This window comes from Hypanus sabinus, chromosome 5 (assembly GCF_030144855.1).
Source record: "Hypanus sabinus isolate sHypSab1 chromosome 5, sHypSab1.hap1, whole genome shotgun sequence".
NCBI lineage: Eukaryota > Metazoa > Chordata > Chondrichthyes > Myliobatiformes > Dasyatidae > Hypanus > Hypanus sabinus.
The window spans coordinates 52,029,356-52,054,044 of NC_082710.1; the positions used below are offsets into that span (position 1 = coordinate 52,029,356).

Here is a 24,689-nt window from a genome sequence, read left to right on the forward strand (position 1 = left end):
GTCCAACTGGCAGGCACAGTATTAGGGATTTAATAGGAAAAACCTCTCTGTTTTATTATCAGAACACAGATTAGCAGATTAATTGAGTGCTGTGAGAGGTATACTACTAGGATTGCACAGCATAAATATATCCAGGCAGAAGATCAGACCACCTCTTATGAGTAATTAATGCAGAAAACCAGGCAATTGCAAAGGGTTCACAAACTTTTTCTTGCAACTGTATATTTAAAAAGAAACTAGTGTGAAAAGAGAAAAAAAAAGTTTGTGTACATGGGTTCATTGTCAATTCAGAAATCTGATGGTGGAGGGGAAGAAACTGTTCCTAAGATGTTGAGTGTGTGTCTTCAGGCTCCTGTATTTCTTCCTTGGTGGCAGTAATGAGAAGAGGACATGTCCTAGGTGATGAGGGTCCTTCATGATGGATACTGTCTTTTTGAGGTATCACTGATTGAAGATATCCTGGATGCTGGGAAGGCTAGTGGCTGTCATGGAGCTGGCTGACTTTACAACTGTCTGCAGTTTTTTTTCAATCCTGTGCAGTGGCCCCTTCATACCAGACAATGAAGCAAACAGTTAGAATGCTCTCCTCTGTACATCTGTAGAAATTTGCAAGAACTTTTTGTTGATATGACAATTCTTCTCAAACTCCTAATGAAATATAGCCAGAGTCACACCATCTTTGTAATTACATCAATGTGCTGGGCCCAGAATAGATCCTCAGAGATGCTGATACCTAGGAATTACAAGCGGCTCACCTTTTTCACTGCTAATCAGTCAATGAGGACTGGTGGGTATTCCCTCTACTTTCCCTTCCTGAAGTCCATAATCAATTTCTTGGTTTTACTGACGTTGAGTGCAAGATTATTGTTGCAACAGCACTCAACAAGATAATCTATCTCTCTCCAGTATACCTCTTTGTCACCATCTGGAACTCTTCAAACAATCGTTGTTTCATCAATAGATTTATAGATGGCATTTCAGCAGTTTCAGCCTAGCCACACAGTTGTGGGGGTAGAGAAATTAGAGCCGTGGGCCAACATTGATTGTCAGTGTGGAGATATTGACTGTTGAAAGACCCTTCCTTGAAACTCCTTTCCAGATTTTCAGCATAACAGTCTTTTGATTTTCACTGTCTTTTGAATTCTTCCAGTAAAAACAATAATGCTAGACTTCTGTGAATCCTAAATAACAGAACACTCTTCTTACCTTTTGTATTTTCCCAACCAAAGTGTACAATTTCACATTTGCTCACTCAATTTATGTTCCCTGGCATCGCAAAAGTTACTTTCTTACTTATAAACTGGGATTTTAATAAGATCAGATCCCTGCGACATGCTATTCCTGTCAGTCATAAACACAACTATTTATGCCTAATGTTTTTTGTTAAGTAGAAAATCTACTGAACTTTGCATCATACACTACCAAATACTACAACATGAGGTTTTATTTTCTACAATAACCTTTGTTGCAGCACGTTATCAAATGCCTTTTGGAAGCTTAGATATTGGGTAAAGATAGAATATACTGTACATCACCCACAGCACATTTGAACTCTAATAAATTGGCCAAATGTGACTTCCCTTTCATAAAACTATGCCAATTCTACCCAATTACCTTAATGATATCTGCCTCCTTCCATCTCCTTACATTTATGAATAAAGAAATTACACTTTATTGTAACCTATCACCAGGCATGACATCTCAAAGTCATCTTGAATATTTAACCTACTTGTCTTGGTTTCTCCCATCCAAAGGAAAGTCATATCCACCACTGGATTCAAATTACTTTTAGTGGTTTATGCACTACAATATTAATGAAAGGGTGTTCAGCCCACATTTGTATTCAAACCCAAGATTAGATTAATCAGCTTCTTCAGCTTAATATTCTGCCTCAAGCTTTTCCTGTGGAAATGCATCTTAAATATGCACAAAACAATCATTTCAGTTTCTCATCCAACAATAAAAAACATAAAAACACTTTCCTTCGTAATAAAAGTAATTTTGCAGTCTTTATTATTCTAAGACTAAAGTTTGTTATCTGTGTTGGTACACTGATACACTGTGCCCTAAATGGAATTTTCTTGAAGAACTGAACCTTTCTGCTTTTCAACTTATAGCATCTGAATGCCTCAAGCAAATGTCCTTGGATATCCTCAAAACATAATATCCAGAAAGCAGTGAGGGAATCTTTCAAAAAAAAACACAATCATCTACTTCCCTTTACTGAAAAATGTTTTAAGTGCCCAGTCTTATTCAAACAGAAGGCATATTACCTCACATATATTATATTCCCCCAAATCCATTTTACTTTCAACTCTACAGTTTGGTCTAGAGTACTTCGTGAATTTATATTACCTTTTCTATCTTGACTCTGGTTTTCTGAAATGCAGGATTGAACTTCATTTTCTCGCATATTCATCTTCATTCTTAGCCATATTAATTTTTAAAATTTGAAATGAGATATTTTTAGACAAAACATTCAACTCCTCCTCCATGACAGTGCATGTGTCAAAGCTCAAACAAGTATCTTTACTCAACAATAAAACTCTAAATGAAATGTCTTCATTAATAAAAGACAGAAGAGAAAAGCTATTCAGGATCAAGCAAATCCTAGAATCATATCTCTGAGTAAATAATTCAACTGTCTCAACAATAAAAAACATAAATAAGAGGCTGGTTTTGCTATGACTCTAGCCCTTACTGCAGAATTTCAGTTGACTGCTTCTTCCACAAATAGCTCAAGGCACTTTCTAGACAATTTCACCTGTCAACTACCTGTTTGGAACACACAGAAAACCATCTAGCTTCAAGTGAAGCAATTTGCCACGATGCCCAAATAACATAAGTGTTGATTTTCGAGAATCAACAATTCTGGTTCACTGATTTATCAGGCAGACCAACGACCATGGAACTGCATGGCCTCTGCTGTAGCACGGACTCAGACTCATGCCATGGGCTCGTATGTTGCAGCCACCCAGAAGAGACGGCAGAGATGTTGTAGCGCAGCATTCATGCATGATTGGGAGCAGGCCCCTCCCATTTGGTGCTGACCACCAGTGTTCTCTCGATAAGGCACGGTGGACTGTGTGCATGCGTTCATTTGTGGACTGCTAAGGAATTGTTCTTGCTGACAATCTTCCATGCACCATCCGTCTGCAGGATATGTTACTCAGGGACTTAGGATATATTATATATTTTCTGTATGACTGGATGAGTTTACTGACATCTTATATGTGGTACAATTGCCTTGTGCTATGTTTGACTATTGACACCGTGTGTTTTGCACCTTTTGTTTGACTGTATTGATGTATGGTTGAATAATTAAACTTGAACTTGACAAATGATTTTTAACAATAATTAGAAACTTCTGGCATCAGTAGGCAAAATTATGCCCTTCTTTTTTTTGATCACCACCAAAATCAATTTGTACCTTCTAATTCAGTGATATGTGAAGTGACAGCAGATTTAGCTCATGTAATTTACTATGCTAAAAATAGTAAAAATCTTAATCTTGTCAAATTATTAAATCTTGCAGATCAAAGTCATCCCATAACATTGTTTTCTATCTACATTTGTTTCTATGAACAACTGAGAAGAGCGCTTATTCAGAAGTAATGTTTTTGCAGCTGAATATACAAGAAGCAATTGCATAAAGTACTACTACCTGGTCAGCAAAATCCATCCACAGTAATTGTTACTGCACCAGAGAAAACATAAATTGTCTTTTTTGTAAGCATAGGTAAACATGGATTGCCATAAAACATAGCCAAAGCATTCAAAGATGTATGCAAGGGTATGATATAGGCATGTTAGAGCAGTTATCTATGCACATAGCAGCCACTGGAAGATAGAATAACTCACTTCTGTAATTGAAAAGAAAGCATTTTTAACTTCCAGATACATATAATATCTTGAGCAAATTAGAATAAAGTAGGATAAAGGAAAATAAAGTTCAAACTGAATTTTTGACTGATAGAGAAACCAGGAATGCTACTATCTGAGAACAGACAAGTTAATGTCTATGATAACCATATGAATCAAACCTCAAGGTATGCCAAGGATACTTTAAAGGGGAAACTTAATGATTGAAAAGAGATCTTCAGAAATTTGAGTGAAAGAAGTCTGTTCTCAGCCAATGCTAACAGTGGCAATTTCCTCATGCTGTGTTTTGTTACCATTGCTAAATAAAAATTATAGTAAATCGAAGAGAACTACATTTAAGGTTCAAACCACAACATTCAAAAACGGCTGATAATTGCTTGGAGGTGCATGGTTTATTTTTGCTTTAGAATCATGACATTAAGGTCAACACAGAGAACGAGAAGACAGTTGTCACAAATGTATTTCAAGATCTAAAACCTTTTATCCGGCAATAAAAAATGGGAAGGAAAGCCACTTGACTGCTGATTCTTCAAGTGCTCACAGTTCTCTAAATAGAGACATGCTTCTTAACAGAACCTGAAAACTGTATGTACTTGATAGCAAAAAAGGTGCAAGCATTAACAGATGGGAATGTACTTACTAATGCATGGTATGTAATCTACAAGAGTTGAGTTGATAACTTACTGATGACAATTATTTATATACAGGTTTGATGTCAAAAATAACTTCTAAAACTGATCAGAGGACAATTGAAACTTTTGCAGTAACTATTCACTCTTAGCCATATTCATCCCAGTACAAGATACTATGATTCTGCATTAAGCAACCCCAAAATTATAAAGCTTATTCTCCTTTTCTTCCCCAAAAAACTCTCCATGGCCTCACCTTTTCCTTCCAACTTCCTTCAGCTCCAGATTCCTTAGATATCCAAGATCCTACAATATTGTTCTTAATCTTCCAGAATTCACAGTGTTCAATTCCACAGGCTCTGGAATTCCCATTTCAAAAAACTTCACTAGTTTATAAGATGATCCCTTTGATCTAGCCTCAGGCCAGTTACTTCATTTCCACATGGCTTAGTACAAATCTTGCTCATTGCATTCGTAATGTGCAAGGAATTACAGAAAGCAAAAAAGTGTAATTTGTTGCTTATGCCTTGAAAGCAAAAAAAAGTTGGGAAAATTGGAACTGTAATTATGGGCAGAGATTAGACTGTAGGAAGGCTGAGGCATAACAAGATAAAAGTATTATGATTATGAGGTGTATAGGTAGAGTAAAAATTCAAAAGCCAGACGGCATAAATTTAAGGCAAGAGGACAGAATTTTAAAGAGGATATTTTTAATATAAGGTGTTTGATATCTGGAATGTACTGCCAGAGATGCTGAAGAAATCAGACACAATTACCACATTTACAAGCCATTAGACACAGGCGCAAATAGAGAAGGCATAGAAAATAAGATCTCATTGTGGGCAAGGAGGATGGCAAAAAGATTGCTATTGACAAAGAGCAAATTTCTGTGCTGTATTACTATTTTTTCACAATAATTGCAGATCACTCTTTAAAATGCCTTAGTTATATCTCAAGATGACAAGACTATTTATGTTAATAAGAGAAGAGTAACCATGCAGGAATGTGGCCGAATATTCAGAGCTCCGCTGGTGCTCCTGCAACAATCAATCTATTAAAGTGCTGCATGGTTCAGTAACAGAGCAAGCCAAAGCCAAAGGCTTGGGAGGGCTGGAGCTAGGCAGGTTGGCAGATAAGTTTGTTCTGCACAGCCACTCAGCAATAACATGTGGGGCTCATACATACACCTTGGCCAATTGGGCAGAACAAGCAGCTAAACTGTGCACTTCTGTGCCTGCATGGAGAGAGAGCAGCTTCAGTCATAACCAAGTGGAAACAATGAAAAAAAAACTACAGCATCTGGGAAGAATGGAACACACAGAGCAGGCCCTAGCACATGTCCTGAATCATTATGCCAACCCAAATGCAACCCTGAGCCTGACATCTGAACTTGGCCCGGCTGATTTGCAACCATTTTGTGATGCATACCAATTGGGGGGGGGGGAAGAGAGAGGAATGTTTGGCTTAATTTCCTAACCCAAAAACTTCCCCATCTCATTTGTTCATCCAATAATAAATCTGTAATACATCAGAAGCATGAAATTTCTCTCAACAAGCACACAAAAAATAACAGACTGCCAGTTTGAAGTGTTGAAATTGGAAGGCTCATATTAATAGTGAAAATTAAAAATGTAGATGTTAGAAATTAAAATAACAAAATACTGGAAATACTCAGGTCAGTCCACCACTGTGGAAAGAGAAATAGAGTTGATGTTTCAGGTCGAAGACTCTCTGCTTTATAGCCAAGCAGAACTAATAGATAATATTGATTGATCCTGTATTCTATTTGTTGGCATTACTACAGCACAGAACTGATCACCAAAAACTCCATTTTCTCCTGCAGCTAGGCCAATTATTGAGCAAAACAAAAAATCCTCCAGCTACTTCATACTTACTTGACAAATGCTAAATGGCGGCCTCCTCTCACATCAATATCCATCAATGCCACTAATTTCCACAATAAACTAAGAATCGACACACACAATCATTTAGGGCAATTTAGAATGGATAATTAGCTTACTAACCCAGGTCTTTGGTATGTGGGAGGAAACAAATATACTTAGAGGAAATCCATGCAGTCATAGGAAGGTGCAAAGTCTCCAAAGACAACACCAGCAGTCAAGTCTGAACCTCAATCTGCTGCTGTGCTATCCAGCTTTATAGCCAAGCAGGACTAATTAGGCCTTGTTTTACCAGAGGGATTAGCCACAAAATTGTATGCTGCCGTCACTGGATTTCAATGAAGTAATTCCTGAATTATAGCCAAAGTACAATCATTAGGATCTATCAGAAGTAATGACCATGAAGCAAATGATATATTGAAAGTGATTTGCTCCTACTACTAAATAAACAACTTTTGTTTTAATTTACTCTCTTGGTTTGCAACTGATCAAATTTAAATCTTTACACATTTCTACATAGGAAAATAATTTTATTGTTCTTTTTTAAAAAATCAAAAATTGAGATGATGCATGTCCTGTACTTAGCCAACAGGTGCTGCAACATCCTTCCAGATTTATTCATCTGTGGGTAACTATATTCCCTGTATAGTACATGCTTTAATGGTCAGCAGCACCGGAACAATATTAAACCCAAAATTAACAGTAAAGCAATAAAATATTTTCACCAAAATCCATCTGATGCAGCTTAATTATAATCCATCAATACTTAATGAAAATATCCGAAGAGCCTACAAGCATATTAGTCATATGCAATTATGTAACAAATTGGTAGTACAAATTTAAGTGATGATTTTCTTCTTACCTGGAAGTTATTCATTAAACCATAAGAGCATTTATTTGTGGCACAGGAGGAGAAATTGAAACCTAATTTACAAGCTGCAGTCATACAGTTAGTCACTGTTCCAGGGGGGATCATATCGGTCATGTTTCCAGTAGCATCACGCACGATACAAGAACCTGAGAAGATATTAAAAAGTAGTATGTGGTGTAACTGAGGCAAATGCAGAAAATAAACAAAACGCCAACAACAAATCAGGTACAGTAGCAGCCACAGAGAGGAAGCCTCAACATTTCAGGTCATGTTCCATTTATCAGAAACAAAAAGGAAAGAAAACAAGCAGAACAGGGAAGGAGAGAACAGTGGGAAAATCTAAGACAACAGATCTTTCAAAGCAACAGTTATCTTGACAACAACTGGAGATGAAGTAAATGAACCAAAAAGTTCTATTAATTGAAATAGAAGCTTCCAGCAACATCCATATGGAGAAAGAAATATATAGATAGTTGAATTTGTTAGAATTAGTGGAGCCCTAATTGTTGCAACATTCCTAGACAAGACCAACTGGTGTTCTTTGAATTTACAATGGGCTACATAGTAATAATAAGACAGAGTGGGAATAGAATGTAGAATTAAAAGCCAAAGGAAGCTTTATGAGCATTCTTGCAAATAAAATGATGAAAAAAAAACTGCCCTGCAGAACACTGATTTACATTGAAATTTTCCTATCCAGCAGAAAATCGATGCCTCATACTGGAGGATTGGAGGGAGGCGAATGTTGTCCCCTTGTTCAAAAAAGGTAGTAGGGAGAGTCCGGGTAATAATAGACCAGTGAGCCTTACGTCTGTAGTGGGAAAACTGTTGGAAAAGATTCTTAGAGATAGGATCTATGGGCATTTAGAGAATCGTGGTCTGATCACGGACAGTCAGCCTGGCTTTGTGAAGGGCAGATCATGCCTAACAAGCCTGATAGAGTTCTTTGAGGAGGTGACCATGTATATAGATGAGGGTAGTGCAGTGGATGTGATCTACATGGATTTTAGTAAGGCATTTGACAAGGTTCCACATGGTAGGCTTATTCAGAATGTCAGAAGGCATGGGATCCGGGGAAGTTTGGCCAGGTGGATTCAGAATTGGCTTGCCTGCAGAAGGCAGAGGATTGTGGTGGAGGGAGTATATTCAGATTGGAAGTTTGTGACTAGTGGTGTCCCACAAGGATCTGTTCTGGGACCTCTACTTTTCGTGATTTTTATTAACCACCTGGATGTGGGGGTAGAAGGGTGGGTTGGTAAGTTTGCAGACGACACAAAGATTGGTGGTGTTGTGGATAGTGTAGAGGATTGTCAAAGATTGCAGAGAGACATTGATAGGATGCAGAAGTGGGCTGAGCAGTGCCAGGTGAAGTTCAACCCAGAGAAGTGTGAGGTGGTACACTTTGGAAGGACAAACTCCAAGGCAGAGTACAAAGTAAATGGCAGGACACTTGGTAGTGTGGAGGAGCAGAGGGATCTGGGGGTACATGTCCACAGATCCCTGAAAGTTGCCTCACAGGTAGATAGGGCAGTTAAAAAAGCTTATGCAGTGTTAGCTTTCATAAGTCGAGGGATAGAGTTTAAGAGACGTGATGTAATGATGCAGCTCTATAAAACTCTAGTTAGGCCACACTTGGAGTACTGTGTCCAGTTCTGGTCACCTCACTATAGGAAGGATGTGGAAGCACTGGAAAGGGTACAGAGGAGATTTACCAGGATGCTGCCTGGTTTAGAGAGTATGGATTATGATCAGAGATTAAGGGAGCTAGGGCTTTAATCTTTGGAGAGAAGGAGGATGAGAGGAGACATGATAGAGGTGTACAAGATATTAAGAGGAATAGACAGAGTGGGCAGTCAGCGCCTCTTCCCCAGGGCACCACTGCTCAGTACAAGAGGACATGGCTTTAAGGTAAGGGGAGGGAAGTTCAAGGGGGATATTAGAAGAAGGTTTTTCACTCAGAGAGTGGTTGGTGCATGGAATGCACTGCTTGAGTCAGTGGTGGAGGCAGACACACTAGTGAAGTTTAAGAGACTACTAGACAAGTATATGGAGGAATTTAAGGTGGGGGGGTTATATGGGAGGCAGGGTTTGAGGGTCGGCACAACATTGTGGGCCGAAGGGCCTGTAATGCGCTGTACTATTCTATGTTCTATTTGGAAGAGCAGCTCAGGTTCCTGGTTATTGGGATCTGTAAATGGGCAGTCGTTGTCTCTCCTGCAACTGTAAAAGAAAAAGTCACACAGCGGAATCTGGTTAGAGGAGACAAAGGGAATCCTGGAATCTAAAAGGGGAAGAGAAGAGAGAGCGAGAAGTATTTGGCAGTTGAATCGAAGTGAAAGTGCAAATATGGATATTTAATGTGGAGTCTAGTGAACTGGAAAGCCAGGATAAAGAGCCCTACAGTTGTTCAAGTTAGCTGGAAGGAATGGGGAAGAGAAATGCAGGCAAGAGGACAATACAATGGATACACACATCACTATACCTGGGTTGGGTAGAAGCCAAGGTTAAGCAAAACAGAAATAATTTCAAAAAAAGCACTGATATGGAAAGTCATATCATCAGAATAGATACCATTCTAAAAGGGCCATTTGTTTCTAACTCCCCACTTAATTTCAGCCAATCTCTTTTTCAGGGCACTTTCTTTGCAATAGCAAACTTTTACTAATTCTCTCCTACAATCTAGAAATCCCAAGTTTCCCCCAAGTGAAGCAGCAATTCACTTGCACCTTTTCTGATTTAGAGTACGTATTCAGCACTCATGGAGGAACCAAATGTGGAGTAGATGACCACTTTATAGAATACTTTGCAGAAAAAGCTTCCAGTTACCTATCAATAACTCTTTCATCTCTGCCTCCGACATTGTTAGAACTTGGCCCAAAATATGATTGGGGAACAGCACCTCATTTTCCATTTGGGAATACAGCAACTCTGGAGATCTGATACCAATGTTAATAATGTCAGGTATTCAACCTTCTTCTGCCAGCCCCCAACAGATAACTCTAAATAGTGTACCCCAAACTTTATAGCAACACAGGTAACAGAAATTCACCTTTACCAATGTAAGGGGTTTCTTCTTTTATGTTACTGCTAAGGCTAATAAAATGGCTTCTTTGTTATGTTAAATAAAATGCTTCTTTGTTATGTTAACTGCTGAGAAAGTGCTTCTCTCTCACAGCTTGTCTGTGTTATAATTACTGGTAACGAGAATTGTATTCATTTGCTAACCATTTGGGATAGATATTATTCTTTCTTGTGTGTCTGTAAGCTATTGTTTTCAGGAGCTTTGGGGAGAAGGCACGATGGGGATAGAGAGAGGAGACGCGATGCTGTAAACTGGGCGATGGAACGGACCTCGGGCGGGAGTCCGAGGCCCAGGGTCTTCAGCGAGGAGAGGAGACGAGGACAGATTTGTGTGGAGCGTCTGGTCCCAGGCACCAGGTCAAGGAGGTTGGAGGGGATAGAAAGGTGGCAAGAAAACTCCGTTAATTGTGTTCCAACTGTTGTGCACGAAGTGGTTGGACTTTGATAAGCTTGGCGCCTTTTACTTTTTCCTTTTATATTCAATCTCTATTAAGTACACAGTTCCAGTAAGATCTATGAAGTGTAATCATTTAATCGTATATGTTGTACTGTCTGTTATTTGGCGTGGTGGGGACATCACACAGCATCCACACCAGCTGATTACCCAGTTTGGCAGGGCCGAAGGCAACTCCCCCTAGACGGAAGCGAGCTGAGTGAGCCTGAGGCTTACCAGGGGGCTACACCAATATAAATCAAATTGAAATGGGGAATGAAAATTTGCAAGGAAAAACATTTAAACATAAGATACAAAGAAAAAGGGTCAATTGTTAATGATTCACATTATGGAAAATCACATGATCTTTAAGGAGAAGCCACTTTAATGCAGGGTTTACTGCATTTTATTTTCAACATATTCATTTGTTTCTTGTCTTTTCTATTAATAAATAATTTTAGCTTGGTACCTTTGGTCATCACCCATTTGCATTCTCTCTATTCTCTACACCGCTACCCTTTTCCGCATCCCAAAATAATTGTTTCCCTGCTTCCCCAGTTCTAATGAAGGAAAACTGACCCCAAAATATTGACTCAATCTCTCTCCACCTGGACATTATCCAACCTGCTGATCAGTTTTAGTGTCCTCAGATTTGGTGTTACAAAATATGCATTGGTTTGTACAGCATGATGAGCTACCCAACTGCTGGCACCTTTCTCTGCTTCACTTCTTCAGAGACATGCTGCTATAGCTAGAAGATTATAGTATAAAGTAAAATAAAAGGTACAATTAAACATTTCTTCAGCAGAAATGTTAGTTTTTGCAGTACTGAAAGAAAACTCATAGCCAAAGAACCCAAACAAATTGCTTCATTAAATTCACAGAAAGAACTCAAAATGATTGACATTCCATTTGTAAATAAAAGCGCATGAGACTTCAAAGAATAATTTCAAAATTGTCTGAACACCATTCATGCTTAATCAATTGAATACCAAGGCCCATTAACTTTTCATTAAATAGTCTTAACTAATGTCTTATGTCACTTAAAGTTCAATGATCAGATGTTTCTTTAGATTGTGATTTAGTATACAACGTGGCTTTCAAACACACTAACCTGATTAGCAAATAGATTTTTGACCAAAATATTACTAATAACTCCAAATAAAAGTTGCTGAAAGTTTAACAATTAAATCCCATTTTATTTGCTGAATTAGATACATGAGCTTGACTTATTTTGAAGAATTGCTAGTTAACTAAACCTAAAGCACCACTGAGTCTTCAAAGATGAAACAGCTTACATAATACATTAATTTTACTGCATTTCCAAAACAGGCCTACTTTTACAATAACATTTCAACCCTCTTAGTTCCATAAATAATAATGAATAAATAAACAGGGTTCAAAGATACTACAGATCATAGTCTGACAATCTTTCCAGTGAGGTCACCAACTAAATAACATGATACAGGACTGGAATGTCCCAGAAATGTACCATTCTCTTTTTTTAAAATTTGTTATTTTGTAAGGTGTTATTTCCTATACAGAAATTTCACATGCAAATGCTGCTGATATATGCTTAACTTCATTTAAGCTTTGGTGGTTACAGCATCTTGTTTATTAAGCAAGGCTTCACTGTTTCAATAAACTAATCATAAACAAAGCACTACTATTAAGAAACGTGGAGAGTTCCAGCAGGAGTTAATTAACATCAATCCCACCAGAATATTTTGAGATTTTTCTCAATGACGCATGTTTATTCCCTCACGAGGGTGTATACAAGAGGTCTTGGGAATAGGTCACATTTGTCTATTTTTCACTTCAGCCAATTTATTTAAAAATACTACATTGAATAAGTCACTTCCTAGTTTTTACATTATTAAGAGCATGCATTTATGATATTATTCACTACAAAGCTGCTAATATCAAGTTTAAAGATTTTTTAAAAATCAGTAACCAGGTGCACATTGGTATCGAGAATCATTATCAGAGAAAACAAATGAAGTTACACCAATCAGACACTAATCAACCTATCCATTGTATCACTAATATGAAACCAGACAATTTCATGTTAATAAAAAGAGGCAGCAATCTTGCAGAAACATCTATAGGAAAAAGTTAAGGCTTTAAACAGATTTTAACTAGAATTTTGCTGCAACGCTCCAACCTTTCTTTACTCAAGATCATGGCATTATAATAAAATTGTTTGTAGCCATTTTAAGTTTGACAAGATTAAGTCAAATATTGTTTTAGGAAAAAAAAAGTTAATCAAAAGTATCAACTCATATGATTAGGTTCGAAAAGATTTGATTAAAGGGTGATTATAGTTGAAAAAATGAAGAGCGCCTAAAAGGCAGATGCTTACGTCGCCATCTTGAAACTCCACCCCCTCTAAAATCGTTTTTAATAAATTTTTAAAGACAAACAATATGAAACATTGCAAATTTAATGAAATATTCTTCAATTGGGTATAAGCATTACACAAAATAAGACTTTACCTGCAGCAACAGCCGTTCCTGCATAGACCACTGTGGTAATTAAAATAGCCAAGAGTGTACCTTTAGGTATGGCTGACTGTGGATCCTATTTAAAAATGGAAAAAACAGCATGAATAACTTCTATACCTTGTACCTTACCTATCTTAATCTTTAAATTTATAGTATTGCTTGTTCAAAAGGATAGCAATATAGAAACCAAGGCCATTTTAAAGCCACAACTCAAATTGACCCTGCATCTGCATTGTTCAAACCACCAAGTAGTTTAGAAAATGGAAACTGGTAAATGTGCATTTTCTCCGAAGTCTTATTAATCCTGACTTTGGATTTGAGAATATTACAAAGAAAGTGTCAATTTTCCTTGAAGGGTGATAAAGCTACGAGATCAAGATTAACATGAACTTTGTCGAAACTAACAACAGCGTATACAGGATTTATATATTTTAATAAGCTTAGAGTACTAAATTTGTAATTTCAAAACACTTTAGAAAAAAAGGAGACACTTTAAAAGAATTAGATGTACCCAAGTACTTGCTCAAGATCAGCAAGTTCAAGTGCAACTGAAATCGAATATCAAATCAGAAGTAGGGTTATTTTCTTTAGGAATGAGTTAGTACAGGAGAAATTGATAAAAAGTTCATGCAGAGTAAAAAGAAAAGATCTATTTCTCAAGAAGATCAAAACTCAGAGGACAATAGTTAAAATAATTGGAAGGTGAGGGGAAATCTCACCAACTTAAGAAACTCTGACTGAAAGGGCCATACAAGCAGATGCACTCATTGCATTTAAAAGGTGTATTTTAAAGAGAGCTTAACCCTCAATTCTTCAATGGTTCAAAATATCATCTACTTTTAAATGCCTCGTAACCTAGCCTCCAGCACACTCCTTTCTACAAGTCAATAACACATATAGTAAATAATTAATGCCCAAGTACAAAAATTTGAGGGACTCAATTGAAAAAGACCCACCTATTTTGACATCCTATCTTTTGTGTGATAGCCACATTAACACACTTCCCCTAGCAAGTTAGTCAAACGTAATATTCTCTTGCCAAAACTATACTGACTTGGTTTGATAGTATCGTTTTTCTAAATGACCTGCTATTGATTATGCCTAACTGACAACCTCCATTATGCAATCCAGCATCTTCCCAAGCTAACAGGCCTACAGTTTTTCCACAAGTTCCAATGCCACCTACGTCTTGGTCATCTTTTTTTTTTGCCTCCCTTGAAAATGAGAGCAGGCTATTACACATTTATTAGTACTGGAGTTAAGAATGGAAAGAACCCTGGACCAAAATACAGTGCTGGCAAATGACATTATAAAAATTAGGATACAAGGCAGTACCAAACTGGATGCACTGAATTTTAACGTGGTGACAGAGATTGGACTAGTTAAAATTGAGTAATGAAAGCATAAATGAAAGCTTTGTGAATGATTTGAGATAGCAATAGATGGAACAGGAATTATTTAGAATTTGGAGAACTTAGTGCTAGCACCTGAACTGGAAGCAAAGTAGAACAAAATATAGTAAAATGTAAGCAATAGATTCTGCAGATGCTGGAAATCCAAACCAACACACATAAAATACTGGAGGAACTCAGTAAGTCACACAGCATCTATGGAGAGGAATAAACAGTCGATGTTTCGGGTTGAGACCCTTCATCAGGACTCACGGTTGTATGTTAGCTAAGTATGCCGTACAACCTCAACCAAAGACAATGACATTAATCTTCACAATAATTCATTAACAATCTCTGCCACTCGAGTTAGTCAGGCAATATGACAAATCAGATGCAGCAGTAGGATCAAGGGAAATGAGACAGAACAGCTTTGTCAGAATGAAGCAGTACTGTTCATTGCAATCAGTCATGTTAGACACTGTAAATGAAATCTCACATGGAGTTCAGTATTATGACAGAGGTACAAACCTAATATGAAGAGAATGAGCAAAGATTAGGCAGGGCACTATTTAAAGAACAGCTGCAGATCCACTACAATTTCATGCAAAATAATGCAATGTAAAAACTCCTGAACAATGACGGAATGTCTTGAAAAAATAATACTTCAGCAGTAAAATAACATTCCCTAATATCCAATTACTTTTCACATAATACTAAATTCTGACAGCAGAGTAAAGTGAAATCTGAATTGCTTCAGAAATCAGAAAGGCAGTTGAACTGATGAATAATTTATACATTATTAAATAAACACTTACTGCAAGATCACCAGAGATGTTTGCTCCAGCAAGAATACCAGTGGCAGCAGGGAAGAAAATAGCAAAGACTGAAAAGAAACCTTCTCCATCACGAAAATCTGGTCCAAAGTTTTCTGAAAATATTTCACCTGAAATACCAACATTAGTAACTTAGTGCAATGAATGCAACAATTACTTTTCAAAAAGGCCAATTTTCTGCAGTGGATCTACTGATTTGATTTTTCAATTTAAAAAAAACTCCAAAATATTCTTGCTTCTATAAACTAAAATCTTACAAAATTAGGTGTACCACTAGACGTGTGAATGATGCGCAAACCATTGGACAAGAAGAAAATGTCTACAAGAATAGGTTAAAAAAAATACCATTAACTGTAATCCTACCAGGTTCCAAGAGCTAATTAATTTTCCTTAGAAAATTGAGTCTGGAATTTGTTCTCTCGTGCATTTGTTTTTTTAAAAAAGTGAAATAACTAGATACTGTAAGCACTGAGCTTGTTTAGTTTGTGGCTCACTTCACATCAAACTGAAAACATAAGGGTCAATTGCTGTAATAGTTCATTCAGTTTTGTTTATTTTCTGAACAGTCGATTTGAAACAACTACACCATGTGGAGAAAAATAAAATCAGATTGCAGTTACTGAGAGCAAGTGACTGAAAGTAATTTCTTGAAAAAGACAGAAAAGATAAACAGAAGTTCAAATTGAGACTTGGATTGTAATGAGGTTTGAAGCTAAAAGACTGGAAGAGGTAGGTCAAAGGTCCTTAACTGAAAGATTTCTTCCCCCCCGCCCCCCCCCCCACCAAATAGCTGTTATGCGGGAATTGAAAATTGAGAACAATTTTCATTACTGATCACTCGATTTATGGGCTGCATTAGGTAAAAAGTTTGGCCATTTATATCAACTTAAAGAGACTAAGTATTTCAAACCATCATCAGGAAGACTAAAGTCCTTCAGCACACGTACATAATTTTCAAAAATGTTTAAAATCTCTTTCATATTCATCTACCAAAATAAATGTGTTGATATGTAGTGCATGCAATACTGACAGAAATAACATCTTCAGATGAGATTACTAAACCAGGGTCTATCTGCTGTCCAAAGCATATTTTGAAAGATCCTGCAGCAATATAGCATCCTTTATCACTAAAATCACACATTCTGCAGTTATTAGACATTCCTTTGTACACTATGCCAACAGATTTCTACATGCTATACTGAGGACATGATTATGTTTGCTTGTCCCAGAGTTCTGAAGGACACTACAGATGCAAATCTTTTCATCCTTTTATCAAGCTAGATGAAGGCACAAGTGTCAATAGGAGTGTGTATTACAGTTATATTCAGCCCAGGAAAACTCCACATTTCCCAGTAAAAATCAAGTGTACCACAGAGATGAGGGGAAAAAATACCGGACAACAAATAGAAAAAATTCAGACAATTGTAAACAATTGGACAAAAGAACAATTTAACAATAAGCTTTTATACATTAACAGTTACCTTGTGTATGTGGAATTTCTTTTCAAAGCCAAAAAGGCACTGCATTATCATCTGCTTCAACTAGCGTGTACAAGTTAAAGGGAGAGGTTGTCCATGCTGGATCTTTATTCCTTAAAGCATAGGAGAATGAGGGGTGACCTCCAAGTTTATAAAATCATAAGGGGTATGGATAAATTGGATGGTTATAGTCTTTTCCCAGGGATGTGGAATCCAAAAACTAAAGTGCATAGGAACAAGATGAAAGGAGAGGGATTCAAAAGAGACACAAAATGTAAATTTGCAGAGGGCAGTGAGTACCTGGAGTGAGTTGCCAGAGTAAGTGATTGAACCAAGGTACAATTGGCATTTGGACAGGTACGCGGAAGGGAAGTGCTTGGTGGATTATGGGCTGAATACAGGCAGAGTAGATGCTGTGATCAGCATCAACCAGCTGAACCAAAGGGCCTGCTTCCATGCTGTATTACTCTATACAGAAAGTACAGTCAGTTACTATTAAGACTGCCAGATCTCTGTGTCACAATTTAAGCTTCAATAAGGAACAAATAAAGTGCAACTTCACTGACAAATGAAGCACTATAAGATGCAATAGAACAGCAGAAATAATGTAATGTTGTGGATATGGTTTTGATGGAAAAGGAGAAACAAAGCCAAGAGAAGAAAATTCCAAATGAAAAAGGCAGAGGTGATAAAGCCCAGAAATCAGAACTGGCTTTTAGAGTGACCATGACGTTCAGGAGCATAAACATAAAGACAACCCAAAAACAGGAACTACAAATAGATTCAATTCCAAGAAATGAAATTACCCAAACTCAAAGCAAAAGACAAAATAATAAAGCTAAAAAAGAACAGGAAATAAATACTAATATATTTGAAAGCTGCAAACAAAGAAAGTTCTCATGACATATTAGATTTGTCCAGAGAAAAACTTTGGAACCTCTTTAGATCTTGAGTCAAGAGAATGAATCTCAAATGAAGTGACTGTATTGACAGTGCCATCTCACGGTCTGTGCGAGAAAGGAAATAAACAAAGGATCTTTGCTCTTAATTGTTAATGAACTTGCCTGCTGCAAGAAAATATTTGCGAATCACAGGAGAGCTGCCTACTTTATTGTTGCTAGCTATCATCAAAACAATCAAATATGGATAGACATGTGGAAAAATCACAAAGGAAGTTGCTAAAGAGTATACATATTAGCCCACAGGTTTGCAATTCATTGAATTCAAGTTAGTTGTTTTTTTAATGTAATTGGAATAACATAACTTGATAAAATATACACCAAAGAAAGACTGTAACTCTAGAACCACCAGCAATAAAACAAGCAGTCCTTTTCATTTACCTACCACGATAATTAAAAAATCCTTTTGCCCTTTTGTCATTAGCTGGGATGAAAGTTCCCACAGTGAAGTTAGTAATGGCTACGAGCAGAATTCCCAATAGTACAATCTGAGCCTGCAAAGAAATAAGGGAATATTTAAGTAATGCCTTTCTGGATAAATTTTAAAATATCTCAAACAAATCATGAAAAGAGAATATATTTGGAAACCTCAGACCAATCAGCATTTATGGAGAGAGCAAGTTTTATGTTTCAAGTCAATAATCTTTCAGAGCTGAGAAAAATAAAGATAGCTGGTATTAAATAGGTCTACAAGAAACAGAGTAAATGGACAAGATAGAAGGAATTAAATGAGGAAAACGGCATCAATGCATGAATTAAACAGGATGAAAATGCAGTAAGAAATAGTACAGTACAATTATCAAGAAAACACTCCCTGCACTGAATGTCAAGTCCAGAAGGCCAATATTAGGTTTTGCACTTCAATTTTAATTTTGGGGTAAGGCAGAGTACAGAAATATTTACAGAGTGGGGGGCAAAGTTGCCAAGTGCTCAGAAACACAGTTGCACTCTCAGACTGAAGACGTATCCTGCCAAATGGTCACTGGCAATGGCAATTGCAAGTGATGGAGGAGAAAAGGACTGATGGAAAACCAAAACAGGTTCAAAATCAGAATCTATGAATTACAATAAGTAGTGTAAAAATAGTGAAACGGTGTCTATGGGTTGGTTCATTATCTGTTCAGATATCTAATGGTGTAGGGGAAGAAGCCGTTCTTAAAACACTGAGTGTGTGCCTTCAGGCTCCTGTACCTCCCCTCTGAAAGTAGCGTGTCCTGGGTGATGGAGATTCTAGATGATGGACGCTGCCATTTTTGAGGTATCAGTTTTTAAACATGTCCTTAATGCTGGGGAAGTTAGTGCCTTTGATGGAATTGGCTGAGATTGCAACCCTCTGTAGCAATCCTATGCCGCTCCATACCAGACAATGTTGCAACCATATAGAAAACAGCAATCTCACGTAAACATCCCTCTCCAGTTGTGTAAGGATGGTGTGTAAAGCAATAGTTATTGCATCATCTGTTGATCGGTTGTGACGGTAGGTAAATTGTAGAGGGTCCAGTTTGGGTGGTAGCAGGCTGCAGATGTAATCCTTGACCAGCTTATTATTGAGATGAGTGCAACAGGACACCAGTCATTCAGGTATGCTACCTTAGTCTTTTTTGGTACAGAGGCAATGGTGGGTAATTTGAAGCAGGAGGGCACTCTACACTAGCAGAGGGAGAGATTGAAAATGTCTGTAAAACACACGACAGTTGTGCGGCGCACATCCCAAGTACTTGCCCTGGGATGCCATCCAGTCCCGCAGCCCTGCGAATGTCCACTCGTTGGAAATACCTGCAAAATCGTTGTAGCTGTGGCTTTCCTTGGAGGCTCAGAGTTAGCGACATTGAACCGAGCATAAAAGTGATTTCGCTCATCTGGGAGAGAGGCCACGATGTTGGTGGCACCACAATGCTTGGCTTTGAAGTCTGCAATGGTATGCAGCCCTCGCCACAAGTCACGTGTGCTATTTCTTGTGAATCTTAATTCAATCTTCTCCCTATGTTGCTGCTTCACAGCCTTGATAGTTCTGCGCAGATCATAGCTACTTTTCTTGAGCTCTAGTTAATCTCCAGCGATGTAAGCTCGCTGCCATGCTGCTCGCTCAAAACTACTGATCCAGGGTTTCTGGTTTCAGAAGACCCTGACCGACTTCTGGGGACAACATCATCAATGCACTTCCGGATGAAGCATGTAAATCCATCCGTGAACTTGGAGACATCCTGATCATGGAAGACATTCCAGTTGATGTCATTGAAGCAGTCCTGCAGCGTGGAGGCCGACTGATCAGACCAACAGTGGACGGTTTTAACTATGGCCGCCTCTTGTTTCATCTTCTGTTTGTACATCAGTAGGAGCAGGATCAAAAAGTAATCTGATTTTCCATAAACTCGGTGAAGGAAAACTTTGTAAGCGTTGCAGAGATGGTGATGGACTTTAGGAAGATTGAGCCTGCACTGCTCCCTGTTCCTACTGATGGTGAGGACCCACAAGTATCTGGAGGGTGCATCTGGATGACCAACTTTACTGACTTTGTAGTTACGATTTATAGATCTGCTAAGTATACACACAGAAAAAGAATCTCAGGGTTGCATTTGGTGACAAGTATGTATTCTGATAATGACTTGAAGTTTAATACATAATTACAAGAAATAGATGGAAGGCATAAGGGTATAATTAGATCAAGATTGCTCTACCATATAACCATAAAGACAAGCAACACGAGACCCAACAGTTAAGGAAAAAAAAGTTTAAAAATTAGTGGCTTGATTGTCATTGAAAGGATTGAACATTCATGACTTAAAATGAGTTAGATCTAGAAAAAGACCAGTGATAGATTAAGTACATGTATAATCTTAATGATCCAGGACAGGTGAAATAATTGAGCACAGAAGTCAACATTGTATTGGAGACACATTGACAAACTTTTCTCTACAAGAGATCAGCAGCACATCTTGAATTCAATTATCTTGATCTGTAGTTCCCCAAATGTTCAAGAAAACTTGTGCAATAATGTTTGTAGAAAATGTTATCATGCACATGAAATTTACTACTTGGAATTACCTAGAAGTGCAAGTTACATACTAGGCAATATGAAAATAAATTTAAGGTCTGACTATAAGTTTACATTATGGTAGTAAAGAAAATTAAAAAACAAAATAGGGTTCATTCTCCAGCTCTATTCTATGCAATATGCTGCCAAGTGTTTAAACTGCTTTCTTTGTAGGCAGTTCTATGAGGTAGAAGCCTTACTCCAGTTCTGTGTATTGTGAGGTGACTGATAGCAGCAATGTGTAGACTGCAGATTCTTCCACAGATGGAAAGTGCAGTGGCTGGCAGACAAGCAATTTGTGAGGTGGTTCACTCCTCACAATTTAGACAGGGCCTCTACGAGCTCTTAATTCAGAGTTCAGTACAAAAGAGCAAAGAGTGTCAAGAGTCAACGGGATATTAAGTTTCTTCAAGAATGGTTTAACCACATCCTTAAACATTATCATCTATCCATTTAATAATCATTTTTCTCAGTCCCACACTTTCCTAGTCCTTCACTCAGGATGAAAGATTAAGACCTATAATGTAACAAACTTCTTCCACATGGCTTTTCCTCAACAAATTACAAATTTAAAACAATGCATAAACATAGTGCTGTTACTACAAATGAGAGATGGAATGATAACTGTAATCAAAGTACTTCTATTAAGTTCAGAAACTGGAGTCCTACCTTCGCTTCCCATTCCATCCCCGCCACAGATATGCCAAAGAGGACCACAATGGTGATGGTTCCTACAATCCGGATGTCATTAATTTCATCAATCATGATTGCATTGTGTTCCTGAGAATTAGAAAAATAAAGTCAAGAGTTTGTGAAATAAAACCGTTAAAACACAACAATCCCCATTTCAAAAAAAGAGTTAATAGTGAAATCAAATTCGTTGATGCTCTGCAGAAAGTTAACACATCTAAACATAAAGAATAGGTTTGTTGATTATATTTAACTAGATATAAAACTTACCACAAGCAAGTCTCTTACAGTCTCAGCGAAGCCAACCACATACATGGCTACAGCTACTGCATTGGCAAAAGCAAAAATAAGTCCAATTGCTCCACCAAATTCAGGTCCCAAGCTTCTGGATATTAAATAATAGGCACCACCTACAAACAGAAAAGCAGGTTTTTTTTTCCCAAGCATTCACTGTCACTGTCAAACTACATGCCCAAAGACAGTCCATCCACTTGAAGTCCTTTAGTTTTTATGATGTTCTGCATGTTTTAAGTGATTTGACAATAAGGACACAAAACTAATGCAGTTAAACGTGTATGACACAAATTAATGTAATGCCCTGGTGAAGATTTCTGTGAGGTAATTTTGTTTTAGCAGTTGTGTGGCCTGCTGGCAAAAGTGCTTTGGTTTCGGCTATTGTTGTGTCAGCCAACCAGGAGTGAGATGGCATGGAACATTCTCATGAGCTGGGCAGGAAGAGTTTTCTGAAGGACAGTAGTCGGGTTTGAGGTTTTTTTGGCAGGAGATGCGAAGGGCACCGAGCAAGAAAGGGAGACCCTATTGCAAAGAGTGCTTTGCAAGGCAGAAGATTCCAAGAAGGTAAGTTCTACCTGTGGTTGGCAAGGAGAACTCAGCGCCGTGAGTAAAGCAAAACTCCCAGCTTCTACAGCAATGAGTTCCAACATTTATATGTCCATTTAGACTGATTTAACTGTAGTGGGCATTCTTATCTTTCTTCTTTCTCTGTTAACTGACAAAATTAAAAACTGGTAAATATACTTCCTTCATAATTTTATGCTGGTGTATGATCTGTCAATTCTGGACTACCAATACCTGTACATGGTAGCCCAAATACTGAGTTTACATGGCATTCACACAAATCGAGGTTCCTTTAACTGGTACATCCTGATGTTCCTGCTTGGTTGAACCCCAAATCATACAGACCCTAGATGTTTATTGCTTATGTAAGGTGGCCTTCTTACCGCTGAGTCACGTGGCTGTTAGCAGAATCAGCTAGCGAGTCAAATTGGTGTACGAGCCCTGGTGAAAGAGTTGCATTAATAATGCAAACATTATCTGTAGAACTCACTCCTTACAGAAAAGCTTGGTACCCAATTTAAGGAATGTGCTGTAATCCAAATTCCTTGTTGAAGCAGCAACATCCACACATGCCTGTGTCATAATGCTACTCCTTACAAAAAAATATTTTCTGAAATGGTCCAATGATTAGAGCATCAAGTAAAATAAAATCATTTGATCTGTGGTGCAAAATGGTCATCTTTCATTTTACATATGCAAATTCTTCCTATCTGGAATTAGACCCCAAACCTACCATCATTGCAATTTTGGTACCTGTTCCAAATGAGCAAGACGTCCTTTTTAAATGGAATATTTACGTGTCAGTAGACACTCACAAGAACATCCCTAATGTTCTGTTCTACAAGTTCAATCATCTGAATCAACTACTTAAGAGTGCTGTTGAATGACTTTGCATACAAGTTGAGCTGGCAGAAGAAGAGACTTGCTATTCATATTCTATGTTACTTGGCTCCGAGTTGTTTCCCAAATGTATACCACAATCTTAACTGAGATAAGGAGTAAATACAAATTCTATCACTCAGTTCAGAGAACACAGAAGAGGATTACACAGAAATATACCCTTCACCTCTCAACATCTAAGCTAGCTAATTTTAAAGGCACATCCCCTTCTACATGATCCACATCCCTTCAATTACTGCTCATTCATACAAATATCCAAATAACCTTTTAAGCATTGCTTTTGTATCTGCTGCCATCACTTTCCTTGGCAGTGTTTCAGACACGTGCCATTCAGGGAAAAAAATTGCCTTTTAAATTTCCTTGGGCTTTGGCCCTACTTTAGGCTGCCAGCTTCCAACAACATGAGAAACAATCCAAGTTTGTCCAAACTCTTTGTAACGTATACGATCCAATGAATATTCTGGTGAAACTCTTCTGCACCCTTTCCAAGGCCTCAAGATACTTTATAGTTTGATGAACAGAACAGTATGTAATACGTCAAATGTAGCCTAACCAAAAGGTTTTATTCCAGCGCAACATCACTTTCTGAATTTTACACTCAGCACCCCAGCCAATGAAGGCAAGCATGCTGATGCTTTCTTTAGTGCTTATCAACTTGAACTGCTACTCTATTATTGTTCTGTATGTTGATGCTTCCAGGGATCCTGCCGTTCACTGCATACTTCTCTTACATTTGACCTCCCAAAGAGCACCTGTTCACATTAGTCTGGATTAACTCCACCTGCCAGTTCTGTGTCCAGGTATAGATATTGCCAAAAATATATCCTCCGGAATCCTTTGCCAACTACCCTCAGTTTCCACAGTTCTGCTAACATCTGTGTCATCTGCAAACCAATTAAATCAGTCCAGCTACATTTTTGTCCAAATTGTTTATACATATTAGAGGTCCCAGATCTATACAAGCAAGCACTGGCCTCCAGTCAGACTACCACCCCTCTTCCACTACCCTCTGTCTAAGAGGCAGGCAATTTTGGATCCAATTTATTAAGCCTCCAAGGAACTTTTATGTCTTAATCTTCTGGAGCAGCCTATCACGATGAACCCTATCAATAACTTTAAAAGTCTACTTAGAAAACATCCACTGCCATGCACAACGCCACGCCAGCAAACCCAAGCTTTTCTAGTTGCAAGCAGAGCCTGCCCAAAAAATCTTTTCCAATAATTTCTCTAATCACTGATGCAAGG

General features: G+C 37.9%; 1 protein-coding gene across 1 annotated transcript in view; it reads right to left on the reverse strand.

Annotated features, from left to right (window-relative positions):
* The window catches only part of slc12a2 (solute carrier family 12 member 2), a 160,929-nt gene that overhangs the window by 58,700 nt on the left and 77,540 nt on the right, over nucleotides 1-24,689 (reverse strand). The window contains exons 5-10 of the mRNA XM_059969945.1: nucleotides 21,957-22,096; nucleotides 21,666-21,776; nucleotides 18,348-18,456; nucleotides 15,508-15,635; nucleotides 13,293-13,377; nucleotides 7,275-7,429 (exon numbers count right to left, since the gene is read on the reverse strand). Of these exons, the coding sequence (XP_059825928.1) occupies nucleotides 7,275-7,429; nucleotides 13,293-13,377; nucleotides 15,508-15,635; nucleotides 18,348-18,456; nucleotides 21,666-21,776; nucleotides 21,957-22,096 (728 nt within the window). The remainder of the gene's footprint in view (nucleotides 1-7,274; nucleotides 7,430-13,292; nucleotides 13,378-15,507; nucleotides 15,636-18,347; nucleotides 18,457-21,665; nucleotides 21,777-21,956; nucleotides 22,097-24,689) is intronic.